Below are 20,061 nucleotides of genomic sequence, written 5' to 3' on the forward strand. Positions count from 1 at the left end.
GAAGCGGTAGCTGACTACCGGCAATGGATTTGGCATGCCTATTTTGTAGTAGCCGGGTCGAACAACGACATCAACGTCCTCCAGTGGTCACCCCTTTTCAACGACCAGTGCATGGGCGTCGGTCCGGCCGTCAATTTCATCTCCAACAACAATCAGCACAACATGGGCTATTATTTGGCTGATGGGATATACCCTATGTGGCTCGTCTTTGTGAAGACGATCAGATGCCCAACATAAGAAAATAAGGTATATTTTGCGGGTCGTCAGGAGGTAGCGCGCAAGGATGTGGAGCGGGCATTTGGTGTGCTCCAAAGTCGATGGGCGGCAGTGAAGGGTCCATCACGACTGTGGTATGCTGAGAGCATCGCCGATATCATGTACGCATGATTGTCAAAGATGAAGGTCCAATACTGACGGATTGGGCCAATGATGATGTTGATGCTGCGGGTCCAAGCCACGGCGTTGCCATCGGCAATGTACGTATGGGTATACCCCATGACGAGGTCGAGCGAGTCCGTGCATTTGCCGACATGCGCCAAAAACAAGCTCATATTCGACTCCAGAACGATATAATTGAAGAAGGATGGCAGCGAAGGGGTCGTCGTGGATGAATTTTTTATTTGTTGAAATGTACTTTTTTTAGTTTTTTTTAAATGTACCTTTCTTTTTTTTATTTAGTGAAATTTTTATTCCGTAATCGTTCCGTAAATTTTAATTCCGTAAATTGTTTAATTCCGTAAATTATTTAATTTGGTGAATTTGTGAATTTTTATTAATGTGGGAAGTCCGTCGGGATGTCCTTGGGGATGTCCGTCACTGTGCAGTTGGAAGTCCTTATGACGTGGCAGTGCAGTGAGAAGTTCTTATGATGTGCCAGGAGGTGTTTTTGGGATATCTTTGGGGATGTCCGTCGGGACATCCGCACCACTGTGAATGCACTAAGGATAAAACAAAATAAAAGGAACTTTGTGAAGCTAAAAAAACAAAAAAAAATGAAAAACTGAACATTATATTGTGACTTGGGCTTCGAAGATGAATTTGACAGTAAAAAGGCAGATCAACCAATCACTTGCGCCAGACATTCACAATTGTATTAGTGATATATGTGGGCAATTGAAATTAGAAAAATAACATATAACTGTTTCATATCGATGTTAAAAGAAAACTGAACCTAGTATATAAATCTCATGGGCCATTCCTCCTATCACCAATGGGTTTTAGGATGGAACCCATGGATTTCTATCATGGTATCAGAGCGGGTCCCCGACTGTGGGTCAAATTTAACTGACCCAACAGTATATCTGGGCTAAAACCAAAAAAATGACTGACCCAACAGTATATTTGGGCTTAAAATTTGGGCTAGTGGTCCAACCGATCAGAAAAAAAATTGGGCCAGTTGTCCAATTGATCAGAAAAAGTCCAACCCCTCCAAGTTCACCTTGAAGGGTTTGAGGGAGTGTGTTGGCAATTGAAACTAGAAAAATAACATATAACTGTCTCTCACCGGTGTTAAAAAAAAACTGAAACTAGTATATAAAAATTGAAACTAGTATATAAATCCCATGAGCCACTCCTCCTATCACCGATTGGTTTTAGGATGAAACCCGTAGATTTCTATTAATATATGTACTACAAGTAAAAAGGCATATCAATCAATCACTTGCGGCAGATCAATTACTCCCTGCCATCTACGTGGCTTCGCCACTAATAAAGGGATATGGATTATTTCCATAGAATAGAGGGAGAGTAAAACTTTGAGAGAGATATTTGCATGTAAGTGTTATCCACTTAATTTATCTAGTGGCTCTATGTAGAAGCATGTGAATTGTGATGCACGAGTAGAAGTAGACGTTGCTCTGTTCCTACATGACAAACTATTTTGAGAGATATATTTGCTTTATAAGTAGCACGCAGCTCTATTACATCCCTAGATATGTAGCAAGTGTTAGGAGTGCTTAAGGGCAGACACAACGTGTCTCGTTGCGGGCTCTATCTCGCCTCGGAGAAACGAGACCACATCGAGACAGCGTTGCGGGCTCCGTCTCATCCCGGTCTCGTCCCTTGTCTCGCCGCGGAGGGAAGTCTCGCGAGACAGCTCGCCACGCGCGTTGGCGACGTGGCGAGCTCCGGTTCGTCCGAGACACCCACTCGTCTGCCCGCGAGTGGGCGTCGTTTTTATCCGAAAAAAATGTTTTTTTTTAAAATTTTTTTTAATAAAATTCAGGAAAAATTCGAAAATAAAAAAAATCCCAAAAAACATACTAGACGTTTATAGCCATTTTTTGCAAAATTTTAATTTATTTTTATTTTTTTAAGCCCCCAATCACTTCTATAAATATCAAATCATTTCCACAAATTAATCCACCATAAAAAAAACTCTCTATTCTCACTCAAACACTCTACATTTTCATCTCAAAACATTATTCTTCTCCCAAATTTAATCCATTCATGGATCCATTTGAGCAAATGCGTCGAATAAAAAAATCAAACACCCTGAATTTTCAAGTATCGTTGGAATCCACAGACTAAAAAATCGTCGGAGCTTTCTCCCAATTTCGAAATAAAATCCTTCACCTCCCAAGTCTATCGCTGCGAATTTTTGTTGCCTCGAGCTTTGATCCCACGGAATAAGACGTCGCAACTGATGATATCTTCTTTTGCTTCTTTGAGTTTTGAGATTTTGAATTTAGAGAGAGTGAACGGAAGATTTTAAATTATGTATTTTTTTTTATTTTTTTAGGATTTTATTAATGTGATTTTTTATTTTTTTTAGAATTTGAAGTTGTAATTTTATTTTATTTAATGAAATGTGTTTTTATTAATTGAATTTGTTGGAAATAAAAATAAAAAATAAAATTGAATGAATAGTTAAGGGATGAGATGGTTAAGAGATGGAGGGATGCAGATGTTGTCTCTTAGTTAAGAGATAGGGTGAAAAGTACAGTGGAACCCATGAATAGTGAAGAGATGAGACCGTTAAGAAACGGATAAGATACAGCGTTGCAGATGACCTAATTTTTCAGGAGATAAGATTAGGCTTTACCATTTCTATGTATATAAGTTGGTCGATTATATTATTGTAGATTTGGAGTATTGTAGACTAGTCTCATTGAATTCAGAGATCCTCTCCTAGCTAGAAGTTACTCTCTCCGTCCTATGTTACATGCACTATTTCATTTCGGTTCGTCACAGACTAGTTACGTTATTTCTACTTGAAGTCAGAATTAATGTATTTAATTATTATGTTAGATTAAGTTAAGAGCTCATTTATTAAGTAATGTCTCTTTACCCTTCAAATTCTAATTTAATTGCACTAAAAAATCAATCTCAAATTTACGGTTTAAAATAAAAAAAGACAAGTAAAATGTGACCGAGAGAGGTAGTATAAGATAACATAAGTATAAGATAACACAAGTATAGACAAGAAATATGTGGAGGCGTTTCATGCTCGAGCATTGTGAGTGCAAGTTATAAAGATACACAGGATCAGCAGCTTAATGATGATTACATCTTTTAGGACTTGTAAACATTGTACTCATATTTATCGATGAACAACTAATTATTCCATAATCAAAAGAATAGTGAATATTTTAATATCATGATATATTAATATCTTCGATCCTATCAACGACGACTCAGACAACTTTTGCTGTTGTCAATTTTCCATCCCTATGTATAACATAAATATTAGACGAATCAAATATGATTGATTATTATAAACAACGATGCTGAAACTGACATTGCTAAGTGACATCGATTTGCTCATTTCATTGGAAAGACAACTTAATTTTCATCAAATTGATTCGATGCCCCTTTCAGTAAAATAATTAAATAAAAAAATAAATAAAATAAGATAGTGAAGCAGTTCGTAGTAAAAATTTTATCATAAAAGGAAATGATTATGTATATTAAAACAATACTCCAATTGTCCCATGTTACTTAGGCGTTTCTTTTCGGCAATAGATTTAAAACAGTTGTATTTAGTGAGTTAAATAAAGTAAAATAAAATAGATGAGTGAATAAAGTAACAGAGAGAAGAGAAAGTAAAGTAAAAAAAAGAATAAAGTAAATGTGATTAAATATTTTATTTTTAGTAAAAAAGATAAATGACTCAAGTAACTTAGGACAACTTAAAATAAAATACGACTCAAGTAACAAGTAACTTGGAACAGAAGGAGTATAAAAAAGAATAGACTCAACTATCTTGGGACGAATATACAATTGAAATGGTTGTGCTATATTTGAGCAAAACCAACGGTTAACCTACCGGTTTAGTCAATTTATATACTCCATAATTCAACTTGTGATATGTCGATTGGTCATATATTAGTACAACTATGTATTTGTTGCCCAACTTTATGAAACACATCATTCAATATCACCAACTCCCTCACGAAAAAGGTCTACAACACGTCCACACCATATAGTCTCATATTTAATTTTGATTATGAAAATGGAGCCCAGTAGATGAAAAAGACTACTAACCGATAAAACTGAATCCTACCCCATTTCGAGATTCCTTCATAGATAAGCATTAGCCCATGCTATTTTTTATCTAAACCTTTTTTTTTTTAACTTTACTTTCGATTCAAACTTAAAATTTGATTAAACAAGCGAATATTTTCACATATGTCTCTAGTCTCTACCAAAGGATTCCATTTACTTGCCACGGGAATAGGGGAAAGTGGATATGAAATAATACTACATACTAGTAATAAAAGAGTTAAAATGCCTCTATAGGTGTTAGTAGTAGTTATTATTATTATTATCATTATCATTATCATTATCAATCAAAAAATGGGTTTATGATCAAATAATAGTTCAGTACGTCATCCTTAAACATGAGATGATGGATTTAATACCAGTTATATGAATGGAACAAATCATTTCGTTGGTCTATCGCTTAATACATTGATTAAATAATTCATTTTATAACTGTCGATAAAAAATACAAAAAAATCGCTAAAAATACTAGTTTTGCAATCAAGACAATAGTTTTACATATCACTACAAACAAAATTTTTTAAAATTATTGTTCTCACTTCCCCTAGCGAAATTTCACAATAACTTTATATTGTTAGTGTAGAGAGGTTAATGTTTGAGATAAAAAAAATTATTATATTTAATTCATAATTACCCATCCAACTAATACTATTAAAGAATTAAAACCAAAATAATAAATAAAAAAAAGTGAAAACCAAATTGGACTTGTTAATTAATACAGTACTACTAAAAAAGGACTTATTCTCACCGCTTAGCTAAAGCAAATGTTAAAATCTACCACCGCCTAAGTTTCCTCCCACCGTCCGACACTGCCAAAATCAGTTCATGCCGTGCCGTTGAGCTCTGTATTTCCCCGTCTCCACCCTCCGAATCCGCTGCGCCGGCGAGCTTTAAATCGTTCTCCACCGTCCGACGTCGCAAATAGGAACGCATCAAATTGCTGAACCTTTGTACATAAGTCCCTCTCTTTTATCTGTCATTCTCCAGCTCCACTTCTCCCCTCACTCACCCTCTCTAAAATCTCGGTAATCTTCTTCTCTCGGCGCATACGTAGCTTCTACTTTGTTTGTATTTTCTCATTCATAGCGTGGGTTTCTGCTGTTTGAATTGATGAAGACGGTGTTTATCGTAGCTTATTAGCTGAATAAAACAATCTATAAGCCCTTATGCTAAAAATAAGTCCCTCAGTTCCATTCATTTTTATTTTTCATGATCTTATAATCAATTACTAATTTGCATAAACAATCCTAGTATGATTTGTTGTGCCAAATATAAACCCGTTCATTTTTATTTCTCTCCAATTTGGATCCAATTACTAGTCTCTTATATCTTGTACAGAGTAACATTTACAGATGGTATAAAACAGAATTAAAATGCGGAAAGTATAAAAAGGTTTATCAACTACATTGTATCAATTCTTCGTTTGTTTGTTACACAGCCTTTAATAGACTCCAATTCTAGGTTTACATGGAAGATTTATTTATTATAGTAGTACCAGACTTGATTTTTTTTATCTAATTCTGCTAAATTCTTCCTTTATTTAATTCTTCTTAATCTCCCTTTGATTCTTGCCTTTGAGATATTTCCAACACTTATATCTAGTGGAGTAACATTTACTGATGAGTTAAATATTGTTTCGAAAGAATAAATCATAATTATGTTTCTTAGGAACATAACTGAACTTTTTCGGTGGACAAATGTGATGGCTTGTTGGAGGATGTGAATTATATGCTTCTAAAAGAGTTTTCTGTAATTTATTTGACTTGCACCACTTAACAAGGAGTAGCTCTCTAATTAATACGAGATAAGTCAGATAACCAAGTTTTGTCTTTCTTAGATTTCATGGTTGAATGTTGGATTGTTGAGCAGCTCTTATGCATGCAGGTCAGGAAAAGTCGATCCTCAATATCCATATTTACTTCATGTGGCGATACAAGTCATAGTGCAGAAATTGGTTGCTCGTGTACTTGCTTGGAGTGAGTTTATGTATCTAAATTTTAGTAATAAAGATAATATTTTTTTCAATTGCAACATCAAAAATTTCTGGTGGCTGCTATTATCTCTGACTTTCAATTCCCATGAGCTTGATTAAAATCAGTCAGTTCTCTCTACATTATGATTCTTCTCCCTTTTACTTTACTTTTTCTCTACTTAAACTATTTATTACTATAATTTTTTCCAAAATGACTTAGAAAAAGAAATGTGACAAGTAGCGTGGGATAGAGACAGTAATAAATTTGAAACTGTACAAGATTGATTGCAATAGAGTTGTGTAATTATACTCCCTCCATCCCCCCAATATGTGTCTCACTTTGATCCGGCACGAGCCACAAGTTTTGAAAAATGTAATAGAAAATGTGTTGAAAAAGTTAGTGGAATGTGAGTCCTACTTTTTTAATACTGTATTAGTTTTATTATAAAATGTGAGTGGGAATGTGGGGTCCACTACCAAAAAGTGGTAAAAATGAAGGGGGGCAATTACTATGAGACAGACCAAAATGGAACACTTGGACATGTAATGAGGGACGGAGGTAGTATATTTTTTGGAAACTTATTGACTTATGTGACGCATGAATAGTCATAAGTTAGGATGGAGGGGAAATTATGTTATTCTTAATTCTATTTTTTTAATTAGGGGGCGTAAATTTTTTTTTAAAGAAATAATTATTGATGCTTGCATAAAAAGATGATGGCATTTTGCCACTCTCAATTTCTGAGTACGTATTTATTTAGCATATGCTGTATTTGTTGCTGTTTTTGGTATTTTATTGTTTTTTACATCAGTTGAATGCAGCGAATATGGATACCACATATTGAATTTACACACTGCTGTTGTTTTCACTAGGGATTCAATGGAGAAAAAGCTAACCTTTGCATCCGAATAAGAATAAATTATGGCCTATGATCAGAACTCTATACCTAAAGATTTACGTCCACTGAATATAATGAGAAATGTGCCTGAGGATCCTAGGATTTCTCCAGCAACTTCGTCTGGGAGGCCGGTTGAAGGGTATTATGCTAGCCCGCCCACTGATGGTAGCCCTGGCACCATGCCTGCAGTTTATTACCCTGCCACAGTACCGCCTGTAGCATTTAACAATGCTGTCACTGGGGTTGCCGGATGGATTCAGCAAATTGTGCCGCCCCCTCAAGTCCAACAAGGTGTTGTGAGTGGTACTGTGGTTAATCCACTAGGTGTATATACAACGAGTCATAATTATGGGATGCGAAATGGGTGCAGTACTTCAGATCATACTAGTGACGACGGTGGTGATGACTCTTTAACGGGCCGGAAGGTCAAGTTTTTATGTAGTTTTGGTGGGAAAATACTTCCACGCTTGAGTGATGGGGCATTGAGATACGTAGGAGGGCACACCAGGATAATTACTGTTGGAAGAAATGTGACATTTAGTGAATTTGTCCAGAAAATGGCAGCTATGTATGTACAGAATTTGGTGATCAAATATCAGTTGCCAGATGAGGGTCTTGATGCACTTGTAACTGTTTCATGTGCTGATGACCTTGAGAACATGATGGATGAATATGAAAAGTTGATAGAGAGGTCTTCCGATGGTTCTGTTAAGTTGAGAATATTTTTGTTTTCACCTTCAGACCTTGATTTAGTTGGGCATATTGAAGATGTGCAGGATGGTGGGCAGAAGTATGTTGAAGCTGTGAATGGCATAGGAGATGTGTTCAGTGGTGGTGGTTGTATTGTTAGAAAAGAGAGTATTGAAAGTACTATTTCTGCTCAGAATTCTGATTTCAGTTATACCGAAGGCGGTGATAGCCTAAGCCATGGTTTGGGGGAGGTTGCTAGTGTGTCTTCTACGGGTGCATTGTCACTTAATGGAAATGTTGTTCCTTTTGATACAGCACCAAGAGTGGTTTACATAGATCCTAATCCTCTGCCATGTGCTGACTCTTGTGCTGCTTCATTAAGCATTCCAATGATTAAAACTAGCCCTACAATAGCTATGGGTGCTATCGCTGAGCAAGAGGTAGAGAGATCTGTGCCTTTATCTGTTCCACAGGGCTCAACTATTATGAGTTATCCGGCATCTTCACCATACATGCAAGCTTATGCAGATCCTCATAAAGAAACTTTGAGTCATGCTAACTGTGTGCAACAACCTCCCCAGATGGGATTCCCTCCTCAAGTTTTAGGTACCGTGAGGCCGGTTTTCACTCAGCAGCCCATAGCTGCAGGAGCATCTCCTCAACATTTCACTCCCGCCGTCCACATGACAATGAATACTTCCATTGGCATGAGGCCGAGTGTAGTTCCTGTTATTGGTCAACCACAACATGTTCAAGTGGAGAGTTATTCAGAAAACATGATGCCGCCGAGGCTTGTCCAACTTCCTGCTGCACAAGGATACAATGTCAACCAAGCTCAGCCTTCTGCAACAGAACAAGGAGGGATGTATAATTGGCAGCGAATTCCACATTTTGAGCAGATGGCTTTGTCAGAAGGGGGCTCGAGTCCTCAACCAGCTGTTCTTCCAGAAAAGTTTGCGTGGATAGAGGACTGCCAGATGTGCCAAAAAGCATTACCTCATGCTCATTCAGATACAGCTGCTCAGGAGCAAAAGGGAAACCCTTCTTGCACCCTCTCTGATGGTAGGTCAGTTTATTCTAGTTTCATGTTGGATGGTCGAGGGAGGCCCTTAATTAGGCCTGTCGTAACTGGAACTCGGGCAGACGGCAATATGGAACAATTGGCTGAATCCGGAAAGGTTCACATAGAGGCAATTGGTGTCTCACGAAATGTTGTCAAGGGACAGAATGTTTATGATAGAACTATTCTACATAATGCAGAACCTTCCCTGGTGACAATTCCTCAGGGTGTCTTAAGTGGGGTCAAACTTCCGCATGGTGTGTTTATGGCTAATACTCCCCCATCTTCCCAAGCCAGTGCTGTCCAGAATCTAGTTGTTCAGCCTCAAATTCAAGTCATACCAGAAGGAACCTATAACAGACGGTTGAATAATGATTTTTCTCCTGTTGGAATGCATTTGCTGAAAGACCATGCTGGTCGCGAATCCCCAAAAGAATACCTTCCCAATGTTTCTACTGGATGTCCTATAGATGATTCTACTTCGTTGGCATATGACAATCAGAGACAAAGTGAAGGAAGGTTGGATAATCTTCGGATAAATCCTTCAGAAGTTTTATATAATAATGCGTATAACAAAACTATTGTGGATCTTAGAAAGGAAGACTCACAAAATAACATGCCAAACCAGATCCTTATGGGGGATACTCTCAACATGCACACTTTACCATCTACAGAATTGAATGAAGCGACACCAATTCCTCCTGCAGGCAATCCTAATTTGTACCCTTATTCAGCAATTGGGGTCAATATTCTGCCCTCAGATGATGTGGCTGAAAGCTCTGCATATTCAGTTGGTGAGTCCACTCATACAGCTGAAAGAATCCTTCCGATTAATGAATGGAATGATAATGTTCCATGGTCACTGCACAAAATAGGTGGTGATAAAGATGTTGCTCATGAGGGCTCATTTGTATCACCATCCCATGGAGTTGGAGATATCTTAGATAGTTCATCATCACAAGTTGTTAATGCGGATCCATGGATTATGCATTCTGATACTCATCACCCCCCTCCCAGACCAAGCAAGATTCAAATAAAGAGGGATAATGCAGGATTGCAAGATCCTCTTACCGACAATCATCAATGCAATAGTAGTCAAACACCAACAAGTGATTCCAGGGATTCAGTAGTTGAGACTTCACTGGCTGATGGAGCTTACCAGCTTAATAACAATTTGAATTGGGATCTGAGTTCAGATCACAGTTTGTCGAACAAAGGTTCCATATGATTTCTTTGTTTTCCTTGTGCTAATAAAAGCTTCTTCTTATTTGTAAATCAACTACAGTGCTAATTGAGTTTTGTCATTGCTCGTATAGATTCAGCAGAGGAACAGATAAAGAGAGAACTTCAAGCTGTTGCGGAGGGCGTGGCAGCCTCTGTATTTCATTCGTCTGTCCAATCAAATCCTGAATCATTAGTGCATCCAAAGAGTGATTCTCCACCTATATCCCAGCATAATTGCGATGGACAACCTGCTAATGTAGAAACAGAGCAGATAGACAAACTTGATGTTTGTGATCCCTCCCAACTTTTTAACAGACTAATCATATTTCAACAAAAATATTTGTTCATTGATACAGCTATCGCGGGACTTAACTTGTCTGACTACATTATGCAGGAAATCAAGACGAAATTATCAGAGAAGATAAATCTTGGATTCCCTGCATCAGGCATTGGCCGATTACAGGTTCTTCCCTCCTCCTAAGTCATATAGCCATTTTGATTCTCAAGAAGGTTATCAATCATAAATCATGTGATCTCTGTGTTTTATCTGTTTCTTTCTTCTTGGCAGATTATTAAGAACAGTGACCTGGAAGAGTTACGAGAATTGGGCTCTGGTACCTTTGGGACAGTTTATCATGGAAAATGGAGAGGGACTGATGTTGCAATTAAACGCATCAATGATAGATGTTTCTTTGGGAAACCTTCAGAACAAGAACGCATGGTTCGTCTCCTTGTTAGTTTGTACACAAATTTTCTTTTTATGGCCTTCAATATATTTGACAAGTGGGGTGATTTTGAATCAAACCACTATGTTAATTGGGGTAACTAAGATAACTTGCACCATACAAATGTGGTTGTTTTCTAAGGTGTTATCCATGTTAGTCACATAAATTACGCTGTATATTTTATCTGACTGGTGATGTCTTACATATTTTTTAGAGGGATGATTTTTGGAATGAGGCAATCAAGCTAGCTGACTTACACCATCCTAATGTTGTTGCTTTTTATGGAGTTGTGCTTGATGGTCCTGACGGTTCAGTTGCAACTGTCACTGAATACATGGTGAATGGTTCTATGAGAAATGCTTTGCAGAGGAACGACAGGTATGACATTTATTTGTATATAGATTCAAACCTTCTCTTAGACCATCAGCAGTGGGGCGCCCTAAGGCGCGCCCTATGGCGCGCCACGTCAGCATTTTTATCCTCCTCCTTCTCCACCTGCAGTGGGGCGCCCTAAGGCGCGCCCTATGACGCGCCACATCATCATTTTGTTGTTTTGTTTAATTAATTTAACTGTTTTCAAATAACACGTAACGAGTAAAAAAAAACGACTAAATAACAAGCGGCGAAGTTTTAATAAAAAAAAAATTACACTATTCAACTAAAAAAAGAAAAAAACTAAGTCGGGCCAATTCCCAACTTCCTACGCAACTCATCGAGTAATGCACGGAGATACTCGGCTTGTTCGGGGTCGGTGCACTTCTTGAGGGTCTTGTGCGTCTGCAACATCGTCCTTGCCATTGACGCTGTAGCTAACAACGCAAACGCGATGGCCGTCTGCGTCGGGAGCTCATCCGGGTCCGGAACAGGGGCGGCAGCGGTCGACGATGACGTCGCGGTCGCCTTCCCCTTGGCCTTCGCAGCCTTGATGCCGGGAGGACGCCGGGAGGACACCGGTGTGCTGGAACTCCCTTCATCCACGTACGTCCGGTTGAGGTCAACCGGGTTAGTGCCGCTGCCGCTGCCGCTGCTCGTGTAGTCACCAGCTTCGGTGACCTTCGTCCTCTTCGGCGCACCAGTGTGCAGAATTCCACCTTGGAACTTCTGCTTCTCCCTCAAGAGCGCCCAGATGGCCTCGTGCTTGAACTCGCCGAACATCGACCGGTACGACAACATCGCTTTAGAGCGCACGTCGTGCACGCTCTCGCCGCTCCCCTGTGACCGCGCGCACTTCTCGAACTCCGCCGAGTACAAGTTCACTTGCTTCTTGATTTGATCCCAGTGCTTGCGGAGTTGCTCACTCTTGCGCTTGTACGCGGTCGGCGGCTTGACCGAATTGTAGAGGTCCGCGATGCGCTCCCAGTACGCGGTCTGTCTCTGGTTGTTGGCGAATATCGGATCTTCCGATATATCTACCCAACACCGGGCCAAAGTGAGAGTTTCGTCGTCGGTGTAGTTCGTACGGCCGGGGGCGTACTCATCGCAGTCACCGGGAGGCGGCAACTTCTGCGTCCGCTGCCGGTTCCGCTTCGCCTTCCCCTTGGCGGCACCGGTCGCTGCGGGGGCGGGATCGGCCGATGCGGTTGGGCGGTGCGGCAACGGCTCTATATCAGACAACCCATACGATTCCGTACTGAAATCGGGATCGTAATGAGTGTTGTCGCCGAACGAAAGATAATCGCCGGGTTCTGTACCCGGCCAATGCGCCTTTCCGCTAAACGTAGGGCTATTGGGGCTTGAATCCATTTCGTAGTAATTATGTAAATGTAAATTTCGAAGATGAAATCGTGTGAAATGAAATGTTACAAATGAACGCTATTTATAAAAAAACAAAACCGCGTGCCATCGTCCGCGGTTTAAGTCGCGCCCGAAGCATAGGCCGCGACTATCGTCCGCGGCCTATGCCACACACCCACAGTGGGGGCGGACGATGAATGGCGATGGCGCGCATCGTCTGCCCATTGCGGATGGCCTTAATATGACATTAAAACTCAACCATGACCATTCTTTATGCTGAAATTTGCTGTTACTAGGATTCTGGATAAGCGCAAGCGCCTTTTGATTGGCATGGATGTTGCCTTTGGAATGGAATACTTGCACGGAAAGAATATAGTACATTTTGACTTGAAGAGTGATAATTTATTGGTCAATCTCCGTGACCCACATCGACCAATATGCAAGGTTAGAGATTTACTGTCGTATTTGGCAAATATTTATGTTGTTTTATTCAATTGTTGCCATCATTACTCCTCGTGTCGCTTGCACGAGCTCTCAATAACTGTAGTGCTCTACATGGTGCACCCTGTTCACCTTTTCTGAGACTATCCAGCCCTTCTATAAATGCAGTGTTCTACATAAGCCCTTCTAATGTATCTTCACAAGGTTTAGGTGGGCGGCACTGCTGCCTAAACTTGAATATTCTGAAATGACAAAACCTTTTTGTGATGCAAGCAGAGAGATATTTATATATCACCAATTATTGGCATTACCCTCAAACGGTACAAGATATCTGTTCCAATTATGAACAATGTTGCAGACTAGCACTTTTGAAAAATAGCAACATGCACTAGTGCGTATCTTATAGGTGGTCTAGATCAACGATTTTTCAGTTTCGATGATTTGGATGTCATGGTAGACTCTTCTCCCATGCACAGACATCCTCAACCCAGAACCTATGAGAAGACCCGGAACATATATCCATATCACAAACTCTTGCATCACTATCACCATTAACGCCCACCCTTGTCTCTCTCTCTCTCTCTCATTGTACAAGGTGAAAATAATACTGTGTGAGTGCATACAGGTTGGTGATTTGGGGCTGTCCAAGGTGAAATGCCAGACGCTTATTTCAGGTGGTGTAAGAGGAACCCTTCCATGGATGGCTCCGGAGCTTCTCAATGGTAGCAGTAGCCTTGTCTCCGAGAAGGTAGTCTTTTCATATCTGTTTGTCTCTCCGTCTGACAGCATTAATACTTAGTCATCTACTCATCTTAAATCTTCCTTAATGTGGTGTTCCACAGGTGGATGTATTTTCATTTGGAATCGTAATGTGGGAACTTCTCACTGGAGAAGAACCTTATGCAGATCTGCACTACGGGGCCATCATTGGTACGAGTACGACCTTCATCTAAGATCAACTTGCATCCCAAACATCAACTCTTAACATAATCCTTGTGCTTCACCTTGTAGGCGGTATTGTTAGCAACACATTGCGGCCTCATGTGCCGGAAACATGCGATCCTGATTGGAGAGCTCTGATGGAGAGATGTTGGTCGTCTGAACCACGGGAGAGGCCGAATTTCACAGAAATTGCTGACGAGTTGAGGGCTATGGCGAATAAGCTTCCATCTAAAGGCCAACTCCCTCAGCCCAAAAGCTGATTTTTCTCGCCTTTTGGACTTCCGCTTGCTCGATCCAAGAGCCGTTCCATGGAAAGAAGGTCTACTTAGTTTCCTTAGAAAAACTCTTCTAGGAACCATGCTGATTTTTCAATAGAGTTATTGTAGTTGTAATATTGATTGTCATTCAGTTTTGATGCACCTCTAATCTCATCTCCTTTATTTCGGATAATGCTTTACTTAAATAAGTAATAGTACTACTAGTATACCGTTCGCTATCTTCTTCTTTGTCTCCCTTTTTTGGAGTGAAGTGTAAACAAACTTATTACGATATGTAATGAGGCGCACGTAGTCAAATTTGTAGTGATAGTTGACAATAATTTTTGAGGGGCAGGCCTGGCCTGGCCTGGCCATCCACCCACACGTTTCTTACTCAATAATTTTATCTCCCCTTTTATAGAAGAAGCTTCCAAGCAATGGGGCTTCTTCCATTTTTCAACACACACAACACAAGAAACGCGTGTTATGCACCTATATATAACCTACGCAAAATTATCAATTCTGATATACATATCATTCATGTCTAGGCCTCACGAGAGCTTCACAACGCCCTACTACTCCGCCGTGATCGATGATGACGAGGCTCCCCCGAGCAGCTGTTTCCGGCGGTTGTGCTTCGGGCGGGGCGACGACAACAGCTACCTCTTGCAAGAAAGCGGCGTACAAGAGAAGGCGTGGGTGGCGACGCAATTCAAGAAAGTGAAGCAGTGGTCGGAGGTGGTGGCGGGCCCCAAATGGAAGAACTTGATCAGGAAGATAGGCAGGCTGTGTCACTGTCACAAGAGGAAGCAGCCGTTTCAGTACTCGCCGGAGAGCTACGCCCTCAACTTCGCCGCCGATCAAGAAGAAGCTAATCCGTTGCACAGTTTCTCCGCAAGGTTTGGGCCTCGTGTGCCCATCAACCATAATGCTGCTTCCTAATTACTCCAATTATATTATTCTTTAAATGTATAAATTTTTTCAGTTAGTATACTAAATATTTATTCGACCGCGCGCCTTAATTTTCATTTACTTAGTTGTCTGTTTTGAGTTTAATGTTATTTGACCAAATTAGTTGATTCTGGCAGCCGCCTTTACAGCTCTGACTTACAGCCGCCTTTACAGGCAAAGGATCCCCTCTGTGCAGCCATTTGCACGCACAATATATTATTCTATAATAAAATATATTAATATTTTAATATTATAATTTTAAATTAAAATAATGGGATGTGTGCTATCAGCAACAGCCGGGGATCCAAATCCCGCCTTTACAGCTCTCTGACTGATTTTTTAACATCACATCTCACTATTTGAATACTTCCACCTCTATATATCCTACAATCTAAACTTTTATTTTGATTAATTAGATTTTTTTTATTTCAATATCATTTTCATATTTCAAACCTTGACTTAATTTTGCAATTACCATTTAAAAAAAATAGAAAACTACTTCATATTACTTGAAAATAGAAAATTACGGTAAGTTAAATTACAACTATTGTCAAATCCTAAGTCCCGAAACCTTGTTGTGTAAACCCTCTATTCCAAGAATCCGAATTGTTCGGATCCCACCCCAATGCATATAAACAAAATTGAAGGTAAATAAAAACAAAGAGAAAGTGAAGTGTATAAAGAGGTAGTGAAGCGTCAAAAATGAGAATGAAATACAAGTAATTACATATAATTATTTTTAATAATATTAAAATGATAAAAAAAAAATCAGTAGGAAAAATTGTCACAACCGCAAAGCGAGCGATCAGTTGTAGTGGAGGCTAAAAGGCAAGTGGCCGCATGTTTTTGCATGTCACAATGCAACCTCATCCACCGAGGATAGCTACATTGTGAATGCCCTTATACCATAGGCCTAAGCCTCGATTGCAAAGGAGCGTATTTCTTTGCAACTTGGACAACTTATAGCAATGTTTGTCCGCAAAAATTCATCACAAATTAATTGGCACATTTCTTTTTTGGTATAAATTACTAGAATACTAGTAGCTTATTTGTCTCTTCTAATTTATTTTCTTTGTACTTTTTTATTAAAATTTGGAACATATGGATTAGCAAAATAGAAGCATGTGCCGATGCTAGTTTTCCGAATCAATAGAATTCATTGTCTACTCATAAGCACCACCAAATTTATACACAAAAACACGGAAGGACTGAGTTGTGGCAATCGATACAAAAAAAAAATCAAGACAACTTTTCAAGGATCCTACTCGTATATAACACCACAGCTGATATACAAGGCAACAATTCATAATGTTTTCAAGCAATATATAAGCCATTAAGGGATTTCGCCTCTCGTCCCATGCCAAAAATTACCCTAATACGGCCACACCAGTCCTTCCCCTCTCCTGTTCATGACTGCGCATAGCTGTTGATATCATGTGGGCTCTGATCAACATGGCGGAGAATATATCTGTGTGCTGCTCAACTTACTTTGAGACCGAGACGAGTTCTTCACGAGAATCGCTCATTAGCAGTTTTATCACCTGTGCCACTATAAGATCGAAGAATCAGGCAGGTGGACGTCATAATGTTTCTGGTCTGGGAACACGGGAGATGAACTTACCTCTTTCGCTTGCTTTTCGGAGTAGTAGAAGAAGAAGGATTGCTGTGCCAATTCCTTTTCCGTTGGTTGATGAACCAGTTGTTTATCTGTTTTAGTTGCAAACCAGTTTCCTGTACCAGCCTCGCCTTATCTTCCTCCTGGCAGAGCATATTATATGATATTAGGAGTTGAGACAAGTAAAGGATTGATTAGTTCAACACAAAGGTGTTGTTTAAGGTCAAAACGCGCTTACCGTAGGATAAGGCCATTTGGCATGTGACTGCCACCATGCTTTCAATACTGACGTGGTATCACCCGGCAGTTTTCCTGCTCTTCTTTTTCGTAGTATCTCTTCTCTGATATCCAAAATCTTCTCCTTGTAGTCCTAGAAAGTGCAATTGTTTTTGTTAAGACATTTTGAAACTCAAAATTGGGCTCAAGGGAGAAGCAGCTATTCACCTGTTTCAGCTCGTGCTTTAACTCTTGCCTCACGCGCTCCATCAGGGACCTCTCACTTTCAGTCGGTACTAGGGGACCAAATCCCATGTTGTCTCCACCATCGAGGCTTTCATCGAATAAGTTAGCCTCACTATCAGCCTGGTCCTCATCATCGTCAGACATGGTTGCTCCTGAACCTTCTCCTGGTGCTACACCTGTTGAGAATGTACCCAAAACATGAATACAAAACGTTAGGGTCTGATCCATGATGGTGAACAGGGAAATCGATGAGGAATGATATAGATGAATTAGGTTGATAAAGAAGCATCTGCACGCATGGCCTATTGAGATGAAACACAAATAACCTTTAAGCAAATGAAAAATTAACAGTGGCCTAAGCAGGGCGACTGAGCATAATTCGGCAGCACAAGATACTTGTATAAGAGAGGCTGTGTAGTCCAACAAACCAGGAAGCATAACCAAAAGAGTGACTTTAAAAATATAAAAGATCAAGCATAGAGCAAATAGCATATAATAATTCTAGACAAACAAAACAGAAATCAAGGAAATGGGGGGTTTGCAACTGTGCCCTACCCAAGAATTTGGAAAATAGACATGAGTGTAGTTTTTTAAGCAATATTACTCTGTAGCTCCTAAAACTGATAATAGGCCTTTTCACTCTTCCACACATTTTTGCAAATGACTGAACGAAGGAAAATGGGCTGCGACTATGATACAGAGTTTCGGTTATGAAAAATAGATCTTAAACTGAAAATGCTTGCAATAATAAACTAGAATTGAATCGGATAATGACCTGTGAGACTTTGCAGCGATTGCTCAAGCTCCCAACATGCCATGACGGCTTCCATAGCATGAACTCGGACATGCTGTTGCAGTTGTTCTTTAAAGGAGGATAACAATAGGACATAATGTGTCTGCAAAAAGTTAGAAGTTCAAGACTTGGGGGTTCTGAACATCATAATTGATAATACTACAAGTTTCAAGTTTCGTTAAACTTTGGAGTTTCCTATGTGCTTCAAGAGCACATCTTACCTGGTTGTCGACAAGATTTATCAATTTGGAAGGCAATAACTAATGTTTTCCATTAAATGTTTGCTTATCATACAATTTTATGAAATATATAGACAGAGAGGGCTTGATGAAAGAGAAGTGGAGCTACATCAATCAATCTCCAAAGCACTAGTAAAATATAGAGTTGTTATTGTAGAGATAGTAAGAGGATTGATTTCCTACAAACAGATATATTAGCAAGGGTTTATTCCTGTAGGAATCACTAGTTCCATGAATCATCATCATGAGATCGAGGCGGTGAATGGATAAACGAGACCGGCTATGTTATTCTGATTCAACAAGGCAAGAAGACAGTATCCAAATACATATAGCTTTTCGGGCAAAGGCCAAATTAGGAAGCAAGCAAGCAAGCAAGCTAAGCAAGTCTATGAAGGATTGAAACAACAATTGAGGAGAAGAGAAAGTGAAATTACTAAGATGTAGTAAAAAGTGATGATGAATTAACCATGAAATTGTCGAGGTCTTTGTGATCGAGAGGGTGGTGGGCGAGGACGGAATATTTAGAGACGAGCTCCTGAGAGTGGGCGAGCTGGGCGTCGATTCTAGGGAGCTGGTCAACGGGAGTGGCAATCCGGAGGCAGGAGACGTGTGCGGAGAGAAGCTGGTCGTACAAGGGGTGGGTGAGGATGTCGGCCTTGCACTTGTCCTTCTCCCAATTGGAATTGGAATTGGAATTGGAATTGGAATTGGAATTGGAGTTGGAATTTGAATTGGAATTGGTGTTGAGCCAGGTGGAAGAGGGGGGTTTGTCGTCGTCGGGGAGGGAGCGGAAGAGGGCGGAGGGGTGGCTGTGGTCGGAGTAGAGGGGAATTTCCTGGGAGAGGTGGTCCTGCTGCTCAAATGCCATGGTTGATTCTTCTTCTCCTTCTGTCTCTCTCTCTGCTATTAATGTTTTGAGAAAGAGAGAGTTGAATTTGGGTTCAAGTGTGGAAAGCAGAATGGACTCTCCTTTTATTTTTCTTGCTTAAATCATAAATCTGGACAAAATTTTCTAGCTTTTACGTTGGGTGGATAGGGATAGAATGGTCACTATGGCTCTCTCTTTTTTCTTTTTTCTTTTGGAAAATAATATTAACAAAAATGTGTTGTATTAAATAAAAATAAATGAGTCTATTACTACTATACAACGACAAAATGAAAAAATGACGATACTGCTATGAAGGATTAGGATACTAGCACGCTTCAAAAATTTGTACTTCTTCCATTTTATAGTAGTGGAGACGTTTTTTTCGGCACACAATTTAAGAAAAATTGTGTTAAGTGAGTTAAGTAAAAGAATCAAACATGAAATAAAAAAAGGTAAAGAGATGAAGAAATAATAAATTAAGAAAAATTAAAGTAAGTGGGAAGAAATGCGTTCTTTTTCTAAAAAAAGAAAATGATCATACTATTATGGAACATACTAAAATGATAAAATAACTCTATTACTATAGAACGAACTGAATATCAGCGCGTTGTTATTCAAAATTTTCCGGACTTATTGGTACAAGACTACAAAGTCTGCAATTATCAAACGTCTTTCAAAAAAAAGGA

General features: G+C 39.5%; 3 protein-coding genes across 3 annotated transcripts; 2 read left to right on the forward strand and 1 right to left on the reverse strand.

Annotated features, from left to right (window-relative positions):
- The first annotated feature begins 5,269 nt into the window (after positions 1-5,269).
- Positions 5,270-15,534, forward strand: LOC121809564. Its single transcript, XM_042210269.1, has 11 exons — positions 5,270-5,528; positions 6,388-6,479; positions 7,349-10,341; positions 10,441-10,634; positions 10,743-10,811; positions 10,917-11,069; positions 11,288-11,451; positions 13,104-13,251; positions 13,874-13,996; positions 14,091-14,178; positions 14,260-15,534. Exons 3-11 carry the CDS (start codon positions 7,398-7,400, stop codon positions 14,448-14,450), a joined length of 4,074 nt encoding a protein of 1,357 aa, XP_042066203.1. The 5' UTR covers positions 5,270-5,528; positions 6,388-6,479; positions 7,349-7,397; the 3' UTR covers positions 14,451-15,534.
- On the forward strand, positions 14,988-15,389 carry LOC121808843. The gene has a single exon (XM_042209414.1). The coding sequence runs from the start codon at positions 14,988-14,990 to the stop codon at positions 15,387-15,389; it is 402 nt and encodes a 133-aa protein (XP_042065348.1).
- Positions 15,535-16,535: 1,001 nt separating the features above from the next.
- On the reverse strand, positions 16,536-19,477 carry LOC121810081 (homeobox protein knotted-1-like LET12). Its single transcript, XM_042210978.1, has 6 exons — positions 18,974-19,477; positions 18,251-18,371; positions 17,458-17,651; positions 17,252-17,383; positions 17,020-17,156; positions 16,536-16,947 (listed from the first exon to the last, which is right to left on the reverse strand). Exons 1-6 carry the CDS (start codon positions 19,373-19,375, stop codon positions 16,908-16,910), a joined length of 1,026 nt encoding a protein of 341 aa, XP_042066912.1. The 5' UTR covers positions 19,376-19,477; the 3' UTR covers positions 16,536-16,907.
- Between the last annotated feature and the right edge of the window lie 584 nt (positions 19,478-20,061).

Source organism: Salvia splendens, chromosome 6 (assembly GCF_004379255.2).
Source record: "Salvia splendens isolate huo1 chromosome 6, SspV2, whole genome shotgun sequence".
Taxonomy (NCBI): Eukaryota; Viridiplantae; Streptophyta; class Magnoliopsida; order Lamiales; family Lamiaceae; genus Salvia; species Salvia splendens.